Source organism: Toxotes jaculatrix, chromosome 9 (genome assembly GCF_017976425.1).
Source record: "Toxotes jaculatrix isolate fToxJac2 chromosome 9, fToxJac2.pri, whole genome shotgun sequence".
Lineage (NCBI taxonomy): Eukaryota > Metazoa > Chordata > Actinopteri > Toxotidae > Toxotes > Toxotes jaculatrix.
Genome location: NC_054402.1, coordinates 15,575,819 through 15,590,358, shown reverse-complemented (window position 1 = coordinate 15,590,358; position 14,540 = coordinate 15,575,819). Strand labels below are relative to the sequence as shown.

The 14,540-nt window shown below is 42.0% G+C and overlaps 1 protein-coding gene across 1 annotated transcript in view; it reads left to right on the top strand.

The window, feature by feature from the left end:
• Positions 1-3,964: 3,964 nt before the first annotated feature.
• Positions 3,965-14,540, top strand: part of clpb (caseinolytic mitochondrial matrix peptidase chaperone subunit B) — a 31,058-nt gene continuing 20,482 nt past the window's right edge. The window contains exons 1-4 of the mRNA XM_041045481.1: positions 3,965-4,605; positions 4,855-4,906; positions 7,765-7,851; positions 14,145-14,248. Coding sequence (XP_040901415.1) covers positions 4,149-4,605; positions 4,855-4,906; positions 7,765-7,851; positions 14,145-14,248 — 700 coding nt within the window. The 5' untranslated portion in view covers positions 3,965-4,148. The remainder of the gene's footprint in view (positions 4,606-4,854; positions 4,907-7,764; positions 7,852-14,144; positions 14,249-14,540) is intronic.

The following is a 14,540-nucleotide window of genomic DNA, read 5'->3' as shown; positions in this document are numbered from 1 at the left end:
AGACAAGGGCACTTTTAAGGAACTAGTTTCCCACTCTGAAACGCTTCTTCTTCTTAAAAAAAAACAAAACAAAACACTTTAAAGCTAAGAGTTGTCAGTGTAAAACTGCCAGAACATCACAGCAACTGGGGCCTATACGGTCTCGAAGGCCACTTTAAACGCTAATTTCAAGCACCTGTATGAATGATATAATATTCCATAGTGTTAGCGACATTGTTTTTCTACAGCTTACACAGCAACATATACAACCCGTGAGCAAACATTACTTAGTTTTCATATTTCCTACAGTACATGAACGCATCCCGAGCTACCACACCACGCAGGCAAACCCTTTTGTAAAGTAGGTAGTTCACGGAGCAGCGGGGGCGCGCCTAGCTCCTGTTAGCTGACGTGTAAAGTAGTAGTCGTCTTTACCTCTATCTGTTATGCTTCCTTGTGAACTGTTCATTGTTGAAATAGTCAAATACAATAAAGTATTAACTCAGTACCTGTGAGAAGAAAAAAATTATGTTTGCAATGCAATATAAGTGTAAGTGTCCCTGTGTATCTCTTACATTCTCTCTCTCTGGCTGCCTGTCTCCATTTATTTTTCACTCAGTCTGTCCTGTCACTTTCTCTCTCATGTGTCTCTCCCGTCACGTTGGAGTGTATAAGCCCATTATCGGCCTCTTTCACTCAGTTTGGTCTGTGGGTGTTCTCACGACATCTTAAGGCCCAAATAATCTGACGTGCACCTTATATTTTACTCTATATTTAATCACATATGTGTTTTTCTGTAAAGATATAAAAAAAGGATAGGCCATTCTAATTTTTTTCTGTGCTGAAATGTTTCATTTTGTGGTGGCTGACGTACAAAAAGCTGTAGACTACCACTCTGATCACGCACTTACTAGTCTAATCTACACAGACCACCTGTGTGGAGCATAAACATAATAACTACTACATCACTGTGCAACCACCACAGAATGACTTTCCCAGTTGAGTATAATTTCATTTTGCAAGCTTGCTTTGCACAACAGCAATTCAGCCGTATGGTTACCGAAATGTTCCTTTCAACCATCACCGTAGCCATTATGCTGCCATGCAACACCTTTGCTCAACAATCAGGTTTTCTATCATAGACCTTGATCTTTGACCTCCTGATATAGGCAAATGACAAGGGAATTTCCTCACTGGGATAAACTGAGCATCACTTTGTCATAATGAAAACATAAAATACCCTAAATGACAACTGTTCAGTGGGTCTAGACCAGTGGTTCACAAAGAACTTTGGGGGGGGGGGTCACACATGACCAGGGGGAAAACGTTGGAGCAAAACTAGTGTTGACTATGACCTTTCTAACAGCACACATTTTGACTTGTCAAACACAGGTGTAACCAATAATGCAATTAACTGCTGCATTACACTGCAATGATTGCTGGAACATGGCTGTAATTAATGTTATTAGTTCCACCTGCAGTTTTCCCACTATGACAAGACAAAATGTCTGCTGCGAAAAAGGCCTGAAGATCTGATTCATTTGGGAGCAACACTAAGAACTAAGGAGCCCATCTTGCTTTCAAGTCAGATGTTAGAGTAGCCAGAGAGCTTTGTGTTTTTAGTAATGTTATTCTAATATAATTAAATCTGGCTGCTTTTATTATTTAGTTTCCCTTGGTATTTTCAGAAGTTGATAAAAAATAGTACCCAAGCCATTATGCTGCCATGCAACACAGCTAAAAATCATGCAACAGGCCCTTTTCATTGTAGATATACTGACATGGCAGGAAAAACACAAGTGTAATTAATAACATTAACTGCAGCTGCATTCTGTTTTCAGTGAGCCAGTTCTAAGGCTCTGCTGTTCTGTATACTGGATCACTGGAACAGCATAAAAAGAGACTTACTAGAACTGAGCCATCGTTAAAGAAATTAGTTTCACCTATGTTTGCCGATCCATTTTGTGTCAGCCATCGTGTAATCTCATTGTTGTTGAGATCAACAGAGATAGCACATTTCAAAAATGCTTTTGAAACAGATGCTGACAGGTTAGTGTGGGTAACTTTAGCCATATTTGTCGGAGAGACTGCACGCCTTGTAAGGATGTTGTACAATGTCAGACCCACACAAACACCCCTGATGAGATGGTTGTTAAAGGTGTCAGTGGATTTATGATGGCAGAGCATGTTGTCCCCTGTGATTCATGTCTGGTGAGGAACAGTAAACCTACTGCAAGCACACAACATACCCACCTAATAAATTACAGCTCTGCTCCACGGTGGGAGGCTGAATGGTTCTGATTAGATTTTTATTTCAGTCACAACAAAATGACATTTTCAACAAAATTGTGTTTCCTTGATTATGCTGTGTCTTTAGTAACCACATCATATGCAAGCATATGATTTTCCATTGGTTTAAAGTTTTTGAATGATACCTTTCTGTATAATTGTCTGCTGCAGCATAGCATTGCAACAGTATAAATTTCATAAGCAAGCAAAATGCTTCAAAATACAGATTCATTGTGACTTTAAAGACAATCTGATATTATTATCAGGTATATCAAGCTAAGCGTCTTTTGCAGGAAGTAATAAATGTGCGCAACATTTCTCTCTGAGCTACAGACAGTCCTCCACTTGTAGGTATGTCTGTGTGTGTGTGTGTGTGTGTGTGTGTGTGTGTGTGTGTGTGTGTGTGTGTGTGTGTGTGTGTGTGTGTGTGTGTGTGTGGGAGGGTGGGGATAAGTTTTGTTCTTCCTGATACTAGAACTGTTTAAATCATTTCAAGTCCATTGGGTTTTCCATAACCCAATGTTTTTTTTTAATCCTTTGCAGTCACAGTAAAGCAGATCAAGAAAAGGAAGTACAGCTGAGAAGTACGGCAAACCTATAGGTACATAGCATGTATGGGTGTGGATGTATAGTTATACGTTTTGTAACTGTTATTTTTCCTGATGCGATTGCCCCCTTACATGGTATTGTATTTTACCAGTTTGTGACCCAGTGAGAAAAGGAATATGACAATGTAAGATGGTCTGTCCCAGTTTGATTACAGTAGTGCAAGGTCTACATGAATGTCTAATGCATGGTGATCATTCTGATTAAAAGGGAATAAGTAAACTTTCTCCAGTCGTTCTTCAAACTATGCCTGAAGCTGATGACAGTAACTACAGAGTCCTCAGATGATGACATTTGCCTGCAATGGCCGTGTTTGATGCAGCCGAGACCACACCAGCACCGTGCTTTGACGCCATCTGGCGGCCGCGGTAGCGCAGTCAAAGACCAAGTCCTTTGACAAAACAGCTTGTTAATTAAATATTTGTCACGGTGATACTGATAGCCCTTTTGAGAATAACAGTACTTGTACAAAGCGGATGTAAACGAAAGCTCCAGAAAAGCAAAACAACTGTGTCCTGTTGTCCGGACACAGTGACAAAACGACCGTTGAGAAGAGAAACCATAGACCACACTGTGGGACCACAGTTAGCTGTGACCGCTTATTGTAAACATCTTTACATCACCTCCTGTTTCAAAAACAGCTCAGGAAAACAGCCCAGTAATTGTTTTGAATGGGACACCACAATATTCTACAGTTATTTGATACTGTAGTAATTGTTCAAAATTAGTATATATATGACAGCTATCCAGCCCTGTCGATTAAACGGCTGTTAAAGCCCCAAAACTCCGTTAGCAACCGTTAGCGCTTGGCAACATTACGCATGCGCAAACAAGGATTCTCCTCAAGCTTAACCTCCCTTTCTGAAGCCCTTTCACTATCTTTATTCCTCTTTGCCGAAATTACTGATTATAACCAACAAAAACACGAGAAACTCACTGACTCCCGAGTACCACACTACAGTTTAACAGGGTTTGAGCGAACACGGAAGAAGGTATGGGATTTATATCTTGCCAAAGTAGCAGACGCAGAACTTTCCAGTAAAACAACATTTCCCAAAATACACCGCGGGTTCTGGCGACATCCACGCTATGATGAGTTGAAAGCGCTTGTTTTCATCCCGTAGGTTGTGATCAGGTACCTGTAAAACCGAGGCGCAGAGGCTGTTACATCGGAATTATCGCGGTATCTCCGGCCCATAGGCTATCCGCTACCCTCTGGAGTCACTGTCAGACTGAGGATTTCATCCCCCGATTCTTTTTCGGTGTTTATCGCCATGTTATCATCTATTCCCACCAGGCTATTTGCGCGAAGGTCGCGCAGCCTGTCACCGTGCAACCGGGTACTCCAGACCAGCGCAAGCGGTGCTGCGTGCCAGGGCATGCGTGAGACACCGGCGGAGACCAACCGCAACCCAATCGTGTCCACCTCCCGGGTCTCCAGGAGGGGAATTTTGGCTGAGGAGACCGCTGGTACCAGTCTTAACCCCTCGGTGCAGTACCACCACCTCGCCCCTAGATGGCTGTCCAACCTGGAGAACCGCCGCAGCTCCTGGGCGGCTCTGGTCAGCAGAGGGCGCAACAATAACCAATACTGGGAGGAGAGTAGGCAGAGCGGCGGAGGTGAGGGACGGGGAACAGGTGGAGGAGCTGGGCGGGCAGGAGTGACTTCTGCCGGTGTGCTGTCTGCTGCAGCCGTGGCCTTCTGTCTGAAGAAAGACTCTGATAACAAAGGTATACTTGATAAACTGTTATTGTGTAGTCTTTGTACAAATTCCTCTGTTAATGATGAAGTTACAGATTAGTTTTGTGTAGGAAATATTGTAAAATAACACTTGTACATGTTTTCACAAAATGCATACAAGTTTCATGGTGGTCAGCAGAGTTTATACTGGGAAATAATTTGCTAACGTGTATTTATGTTTTCCATATTCTTCTTGTGTAATATTTGTCCACATCTCTTTCTCTTTTTGCTGCAACAAGGTGATGCTCTTCTGGAGGCAGCGAGGACCAGTAATTCTCAGGATGTGGCCAGGTAGTAGACACTGCCTTTTATGAATAAAATCTTCACACTTTCATAGCCCACTAAATACACATGCTTCAGGTACACATTTTACAGATGTGGGTACACGCACATCCCAGAACTGTAGCATGGAAAAGCATCCCTGACTCTCCACTGTGAACTGCATGATCCATTGAGGTATAAACAAGGAATAAAGCACTTGCTGTGGCCGTTTTTGCATTTTAATTTGTTTATACTTCTACTACTCATTATGTCAGAGAACAGCAAATATTACCCTTATTTGTCATAATGGTTGTGGGCTGTAAGTTGAGATGCTTCAGACAAATCTAAACACCTTCATTAGAAGGAAGTAGTAAGTGGCGATCTAGCCATAATATTCACAGTGCTCCTGCTGAAGAGGAAAGGAGGGACTGGGACTGCCTGGGTAGATTTGTTCTGGTTAGTTCAAAGTTATAACAGTACAGTATTTCTGCTTGTCTCATATTTTACACTAATGCAGTCTAATACAACAGTCCTGCGATAAATCCCCCTGCATGACACTCATGATGTTCAGTTTGTGTTGAAACTGTTTTAGAGAGGCGTTGATTCAACTTTATGGTCATTTTGGAGGCTGCAATTTGTAGTGCAGTTAAATTATATTGCAGTATACAAAGAGGTGTTTTTTTTGCAGGATTGTTGAATTAGACTGCATTAGCTTTAACTAATAAACTGACAACTGAGTGTGTACAAATTTATATGTATGTATTGACATAATCTGAAGATACTGAGGCAGAAATCGTGTCTCAACCTGGACTACATTTAAATTCATTTCTTTGGGTTGTTCCATCCAATGTGATCTTTGCAGTAAAATATAATAATGTTTCAACCTGCAGTGGGCTCTGGGTAATAGTAATTAACAGTCACAGATCATGCTGCTGAAGCCAGTTCCCAGAACAGTCAGGATCATCTGCAGTTATCTAAGCACACAGTTATATCACCTGTGGCTGTAGTCCCACCAATTACCACCAGGTGGAAGTAGAGGGCCACCTGTGAGTTGTAGATGTGTGCCTGAGGAGGAGGTGATTTCAGGATGGATGCCACACTCTGCCCCTCAGAACTTTATTTCAGCATTGTGCCTTGATTTTAAAGTTTTCTCTCGTGTTGCGTCACCTATATTTATCTTTTCTAAAAATCTAAAAAATACAAACTCACACTCTTGTATCATCTTAAATTTAAAAACATTTCCCCCTACAAATTTCCTGCACACTCAGAACTGGTCAACCCAAACAAGTTTGCCACGCAAGTTTTGGTGTTTGTGTGTGCACACTTTACCAAGCTTGTGGGGCTTCTTGGTCCCATCTCTCTCACTGATAATATTGCACTGGCTCAAGAACAGGAACTTTGTTATGGAAATCTCTTAGTGGTAGCAAAATACTAAAGAACCACTATGTCGCAAGTAAGTACCACTGGCACACACACGCACATCACTCTTCATGTTGGCATGTGGTTGGATTTCCTGTTAGTCATGCTGCTCACCACCGGGAAGAAATCAGACTAATGTGTGCATCTATTTTAATTGTGTTAAATGGGTGATTGTAGCGTGTGCTCTGTGTGTTGTTGCACATTGGTATCTACATTTCATGTATTTCAGTGTGTGCATACATGTGTTTATCCGTGCATGTCTCCATTTGCAGGCTTGGGTTACCTGTGCCCGTGTGGCAGATGGTGTAGGTGAGAGTGCGGTGAGACAGCCAGTCAGCAGGTCACAGATGTGTTAAGTGCTTTGGCTGAGTTTATAGAAGCGGTAGAGTGACAGGGTGTGTCTGCTGAGAGGCAGTCGAGAGGATAGAGGTCTCGTTTTCATGCAGGCTTTAGAAAATATACAAAACGTTATTCTACAACTGTAACATTGATACTTTTACTGTGTTGAGTTGGCATCAGAAGGAGCATATAAAGGTGATGTGTTGTCATAAAAGCAGGTTCTTGAAAGCTGAGCATATTGTAATGTAATTTTTAGCACCTGAACCGTTAAGCTAACAGGATTCCCCATACTCAGTATTTTTAGATTTGAAAATGTTGGTTTGGCAGTGTTCAATTTTAATTTTATTCTGATTTCACTTTTATAGTGGTCGTACACTTAAAATACACAGAAAATTGAACCAAAAATATTTGAAATGTCATTCTGAGTATACTGTATTTTCACCTGTGTCAGCTTGCCGAGCAGTTCTTTTCCATCCAGTTTGGCAGCTTGTGTTTGTTATCAAGAAAAAATGGTGAAATGCAAAAGCTGTGACTTCACACAGTCTTTAACTCAACACTCTGGTAAAATGCTGTAGTCTTGAGCCATTTTCTCTTCCCAAACTGATACAGCATCTGAAGACCAGGCAGTGAAAACAGAGCCAGAGACCAACAGAGCCGAGTGCAGACCAGACAGAGGCCACAGTGTTGACTGTAAACACACACACTGTCTGCCTGCTCAGCACAGGAGACGACAGACGGATCACTTACTCTCTCACACACACACACAACACACACACTTATAAAGACTGTGCTGCTTCAGTACCTGATGTCATACCCTCAGGGAGAAAACTTAACACAAACCTGGCTTATAACAACACAGACACTAACTAGTCAAGGAGCGAGTGTGTGGCCTCAGATAAAGACATTGTGTGCAGGTTTCACGCTGGTGTCCCTAACAAGGCAGGTCTTTGATACAAACACACAAGCAGTTGTTCAGCTATAAATGCATTCTCATGTGCATTCTGTCGACAATATTTATTCTACTATTCACATATTATGACACCTATTTGAGACTTCCTCAACTAAATGTTGATGGTAATAGTGATGCTGAAATCAAAGTATAACCCATTTCTCTTTCATTTTCCCATCAGGCTGTTAAAGGAAGGGGTGGACCCAAATCACCGCCACCGTCTCGGTTGGACAGCTCTGATGGTGGCGTCCATGAACAGACAACACAGGTCTGTGTGTGTGTCTGTGTGTGTCCTTCATCCAGTTAAACCCACTGATCATCATGTGTTTTCACAGTGTGGAGATGCGCTCCCTGGTGAGCATATGTTAACAGTAATGTAGTGTTTTGGTATCAGGCAGCTGTCTGTGAGCATATGTCATCCATGTCCCTGCTCTAGTTGTTACAGTAGGTTTTCACAAGCGCAAAGTGCGACTTTCAGACTGACAGACGGTCTTTACCCGTTCCCCCATCTCTCTGTCCCAACAAAATTAAATTAGCCTCCTGGCCCCCAGAACACACACAACACAGAGAGGGGCCGAGGTTAAGGGTGGGCCAAATCCAATTTACGGGGCTTTTTTTTTTTTTTCCCCCCATCAGGACTGTGTGGTCAGTTTTTTGTTAAAGGGCCTCATGAGCCCCCATGAGAAGCATAATGTGAAATTTGAATATGAAAATAGCTTCAAATGAGCTTATTTTAAACCTCAGGGTAACAGCCTCTGCTTCCTCAAGTTCTTAAAATAATTTGAATTAATGCTAAAACTAAAGTGGAAACTGAAACTAAAATGGAAAAAATTGAGTGTTCATGTATCAGTGTTTTCTAATGCTTAAATATTTGAAGTATCACTGTTGAATCAATGAATCGATTGTTCAATTGACTGAAAGTACTGTCATGTGTAAATGGAGATGCTTTAATCATTTCACACAGTATGTTTTTATACTTACATGTCATGTGTTCAGTGGTTGATGGCATGTAACATACTGATGTATGTCATGTCATGTTTAATGATGTGATGTGTCGCTCTCACTGTTTTTTGATACAGATTTGGTTGTATGTGTGTTTGAATCTGTATGCACTGTGTTTGTGTGTCATGGCTCTGTGTGTGTGTGTGTGTGTTATGAGTGCTATAACTCAGCCAGGCACTGACACTCCTCTGTGTTTAATCCCGTCTTCCAACCCCCCAGTGAGCCGTCAGTGCTGCAGGGAAGACAGAACATTGGTTCACACACATCACTCACACATCTCTCCCTCTCTCTCTCACACACACCCACACACACTCATATCCACTCACAAAACATCCACACACACAAGTGAGGGTTCATGTGTGAATACATGCATAAATACACACACACACACACACACACACACACACACACACAAAGTAGAGTTTATACCAAATATCTTACAGGCCAACTGTCTATTACTCAGCTGCACACAACTTTATTTGCGGCCGTTAAGTGAAAACACATGAACATCACTCATGAACAAGGTCTACCCCGTAGCTATGGTGTCACTCTGGATCTTATTGTTGAATTATTTCACCCCTCACTGTGTATTTATATTTTCCTGGTCCGGAAGTAATGACTGTTTTTCAAGCGACAGAAAATTTCCCCTCAGTTTCAGTGGAAACTGTTGCCGTCCTCTGACTGTTTCTTAGTGTAGCCTCCACCGGGCCGCCTCTCTTGTGTTCAGGGGTCGAGGTGTAGTTGTATGAGCGAATCAGGGGTGGAGTAGAGGGGTGTGTGTAAGAGTTAAGGGTGAGACATCAGGGGGCGTGTGTTTGCTTAGCTTTGATGTTGGGCTAAATCAGGGAGGCGCAGGGCCCGGCCCAGTGTTTGCACTCTTTAACACACAATACCCATCTCCATCTCTCTTTCTCTCCCTCCCTCCCTCCCTCGCCGCATTCACGTGCACAATGAGCGCTCGGCCGAGTGAAACGCCTGTTGACTGTTCCGACCTGTCGGCCCGAGTGATGGGAGGGAGGGGGCACAGAAACGAGGGAAAGCGGAGGGATGGATGATGGAACGAGAGGATGAGTGGCTCGTTGGGAAAGAGAGAGGAAGAGAATAGTTCAGCAGCGGGGAGAGAGTGATGTAGAGTGGGATTATGGGGTTTGGGACCAGGATTAGCCGGACTGAATAGCAGTGAAAATCATCAGAGGGCTCCGCTGTGAAATATTACCATCATTTAGTCACAGTACAACATTACTGTGATGGTAGCAGGTTGGTTCAGTAGCCAAATCCATAAACCATATATGTGATATTTTTGTTCCTTACATGTGTTTTTTCCCCTCAGGTGGCCACTGATAATATAATAAACAGCAGTTTAAAGAGTATTCTACCTTGTGGCACATTAAAACCACATTAACAGGTTTTTATGTAATGAGTTTCAACATGTGGACGCTGCTAAAGTTTTCTACAAAGTAGTAACCATCACAAGAAAACAGTGCTGAAAATGATGTGAGATCACTGGACCCTGTTTTGATATCACAGCTACACAACAACCATCCAATGACTGACAGAGTAAACGCTGTTCAAAGGCCATTTTAACAGGTTTTAGTTAAGTTTTAAGTGGGTTGAATTACAAACATCCAAACCAAGTGGTACATGTGGTACATGATTTTTAAACATACATGGCTACTTACACGTTATTTGTCTAGGAAGTAAATCATTGCAGTGCATATTTTGTGTATAAGCTTAGGATGTTTCTAAAATATTGCCATGTCATTTAGGTCTTCTAACAGTATATGTCATAATAATGGACAAAATTAAAATATAATTTGAATATACATTGAAATTAATAAAAAGAGTGCAATGAGCCTCCCTTCCTGGCATCTACCTGACCCCAGGTGTGCACCAGGTGAGGTGAGGTCAAGTGAGGTCCAGAGTCTGGGCCAGGTGGTCAGAGACATGGATGGTCAGTTCAGCTCGGGTGTCTATTATAGCTCCAGAGAGACGGAAGTGTCTGTTTCCTGTCTTCCCTCCGGGGCAGGATGGGAAACTAACACCAGCCCCCAGAAGCAACACCACCACCACCAGTCACCTGCTGGCAAACTGCAGACCTAGCTGGAAGGTTAAATCCACCAGCCTTAGCATCAAGGTGTTAAATAATCATCAGCTTTTACTACAACTTTTTTTTGGTCCAAAAGCAGAATGGGGGAGCAAGGAGACCATCCTTTAACTGGGGGTACATGTTTCAAGCATCTCCCCTGGGGAAGTGTCCTTGAGCAAGACACTGATTTCCCCTCAGCTCTGGGAGTGGGGCTCTGCAGCAGAGCATTAACTCAGACATCCATGAAGCAAATAAAAAAGGATTTTTACACTGATGCCATTTTAATACAAGGTTGACTGTTTGGTGATATTGATTGTTATTGATTGTTTGATGAATGTTTTTTTTTTTTTTTTAAACTCTGCACCAGAGAGAAAAAAATGCAAATAAATGAAACAAAGAGAAGCAGATTAATTAAGAACATTTCAGTCCAATAAAATTCTGCCTGTATTTCATGTAGCATCTTGTAAGACGATCAAGACAGTGTAGATTCAACAGCTGGATAATTCCCTCCTTATTTAACTCACACATTTTGTCTTAGTTAAGATAATAAAGTAAAATAATCTTGTAATTTGCAGGTAAGATTGTTTCGTTAATTATGAGACTGAGTTAGGAAGTCGGTAATTTCAAGTTTTGGCTCAGTCCTTTTAAAATGAGAGTTTAACCTAATTAACCTCTGCATGCCTTCAGTTTGGCCTCAAATTAGTGCTGCAACTCTCCTCCTAAATGTCCCAAATAAAGTTAGCCACTTGATCATCAGTTGATTAGTAAAACTATAAAGTGTTTTCAAAAGCTCATTAGTTTTAGCACTATCCTGTGTAATGAAATCTTCCTCTTTCATCTTTTTAGCTGCACCTCCCTCCTTTCATCCTCTCCTCCTCCTCCTCTCCGCAGTTTCCTCTCTTTATCCCTTCGTGTTTACTCTTCTGATGCCATTAACCCTTTTCAGACCATCTCATTTCTTCACACAGTCCTGCCCAGCCTCGTGTGACCAGCCATAGTTCGAGTTTGTGTTTGTGTGTGTGTGTGTGTGTGTGTGTCTGTATGTGTCTCGGAGGATGCATCGACGTGTTTGTAGAAGTGCTTGCAAGGGTGAGAGGAGAGCCCTCTGTGGGTCACAACCCCCCCTCACCACAGTGCCACAGTGATACAGTAACAAAAGGGGACCTCCCGATAGTCCTTTTATACCCCCTCAGCAAGGTCAGACACAAAGACCTGGTCAGGCTGTTCTCAGCCTCGCTCTCCCACAGGAACACACACATGTTCTGTAGTGATGACACAAACTAAGTCTGGTCAGGTATTAATGACGTTAGTGGAGCTGAAGGGAAACCTTTATCTCATTCTTATTCAGGGTTTTATTTCGTTATACCGATACATTAGAGTCATTTGTTTGAATATTGTACTGTGGTATTTGAGTCTCTACTGTTTCCCCAGATATTGATACCAGATCCAGTTAGAGCTGAAACTATTATTTGATAAATGAGTCACCAAATAGTTTGATAATGAATATACAGTCAGCTTTTTAAGGAAAAATGCTAAACATTATATGATTCCAGCTTCTCAAATGTGAACATCTGGTGCTTTTCTTCATCGTATCCAATAGCAGACTCTGATAAAACGACGCCTCTTTTTTTCTGATACACATTTTAGAGAGAAAAACAAATCAAATTGCAAATTAATCTCTAGTGGAAAAACAGTGGTTTCACTCCCTAATTCCACTTATAAATGAATGCTTTAAATCTTTCATTATCTTAGTTCATTGTCAAATACACAATATTTTTATTTATATTTTGTCCTGTTTAAAATATCATCTGGTTCCCTTTCTATTGCTGTAACAGGTGAAAAGGTTGTTTAATTTCACCACTCACCTTTAAATTGACTCAGTGGTGTAATATCAGAGTTGACTTACGAGGCTGCTCCATCACTGAGGTCTTATCTCCTGTCATGTCTCATTTTAACGAGCGCGTGCTCACCTAAAGCTGGGAAGCTGTAGCCTGCTACGTGTGTCAGCTATAGTTGTGCTAAAAAAAGGAGTCCACCTCATCCTCTTATGAATAATCATTCTGCTCCATTTGAGCCTTTTCAGGCTCCTGCCATAACCATTTAGCTGAAAATGATCCATCACTCCCTCCCAAGCCTGCATTACATAGCCACAGGTTCAATGACGGCCAGCAGCGCACTGGCAGGGTTCATGTTTCGGCCATCGCCCCCGTTCTCTCTCCCAGTCGGCACAGACTAGCTAACTAACTTCTGTGTGCACGTCTGTGTCTCAATGTCAAAGCCATTGCTCATGTTCATGGTGGTAAATGTAAAGTGTGTGTGTGTGAGAGAGTGTGTTCTGTAGACAGAGAGACGGTACCTGGAATGTCCGTTTGGGTCACAGTGAGTGGTGTTGCCGAGGTACTTGTGTTTGTTCTATAAGGCGGTACGCTCCAATGAAGGACTACACACAAACACCCACTCCAACACACAAAGCCCCACCCCACAACAGCGCCGGAAACAGGCCCGACCCTTGCCCCCTCAGTGTACACATATGTACATGTTACGAAGCAGACAAATGTGTAGTGAAGGAGAGAGGCGGCCATTGGAGTGTATTCACCGTAACGGGACAGACTAAAAATGAAAGTGAATCAGGTGAAAAGAGTTGTGGCCATGTCAGTTGAGGAACTGGATATTTGCAACCTGTGTCCGCACGCATTGAGTTTGTGTTCTAACCTTTGTGTGTTTGGTGTTGTGAAGAAAGCAAATCTCGCCCCAGTTCCAAATCCAGTCGGTATCCTACTTCTAGTAACAGAGCTGACGATGGCCTCAGATGGCAAACCTGCTTGCATGTGCCTCAGGAAAGCAATAAGATTCAGAGATGGACCAGTATGGACCGAGGAGAGATTATCTAACCAATAATATTCTCTTCTAACTGCAAAAGGACAATGAATGGTAACTTTTTAGATCGACCAGTTTATTTTGTCAAAGACAGCAATGTCTACAGAGCCTTGACTGTCCACTGAGTAGAGAACAGGTTTGCTTTCATTCTGTCTTTATTGACAAGCATGACCAGGCTACAAAACATTAGAATGACTTAATAGGAACTGATCTTAAAAACTGCTCTGGATCTTTACTTATTTTGAACCGGCCCCTGTTCAGAACCAGGTTTTGGGTGACATTCTTAATTGTCCTCAGCTATTGTAAACAGTCCAAAGTTCCACATTATTGGATCCAGTTATGGGCTGAAATTCATTTATTTGAATAATAAAAACAGTAATTAAAATGTCTCATTTATTGGCCAGTAATGTATTGTCCATCCCTTGTAAAATGTCTATTTTTCTAAAGGAAAAATTTGTCTGGTTTTTAAGCATCACTGAAATGCAGTGTTTGCCTGTGTGTATTTGTGCCTGTACATAATGGAGAATTCTAGATGGGATTATGACGTGTATATAAATGTGTGTGTGTGTGTGTCTGTGTCTTTTGTTGTTTTCCAGTGTGGTACAGGTTCTGCTCGAAGCCGGTGCCGACCCAAACGCTGGAGATCACTTCAACAACGTTTACGACACCTCACGAGAGAAAGGCATCCACTCCCTGGAAGGTAACAAAAAGACATTCTGCAACTGTGTGTGTGCATTCGTCATGTATGTGCGTGTGTGTGTGTTTGCTATATTACACATATGAATCCTAAAGTGCTGAACCAGATATTATGAGACATTATAATTTGCATAAAGATTTGCATATATGTACACGTTTCATTTCTTCGGTATTATTTGTTTTATATGTTCTGTGACAAGTAGTGTGTGTTTTATTTGTTTTCTTCCAGAGCTGCACACACAGTCACACACAAACACAGTGAGAGGATGGCACACACACACATATTACCCCCCACC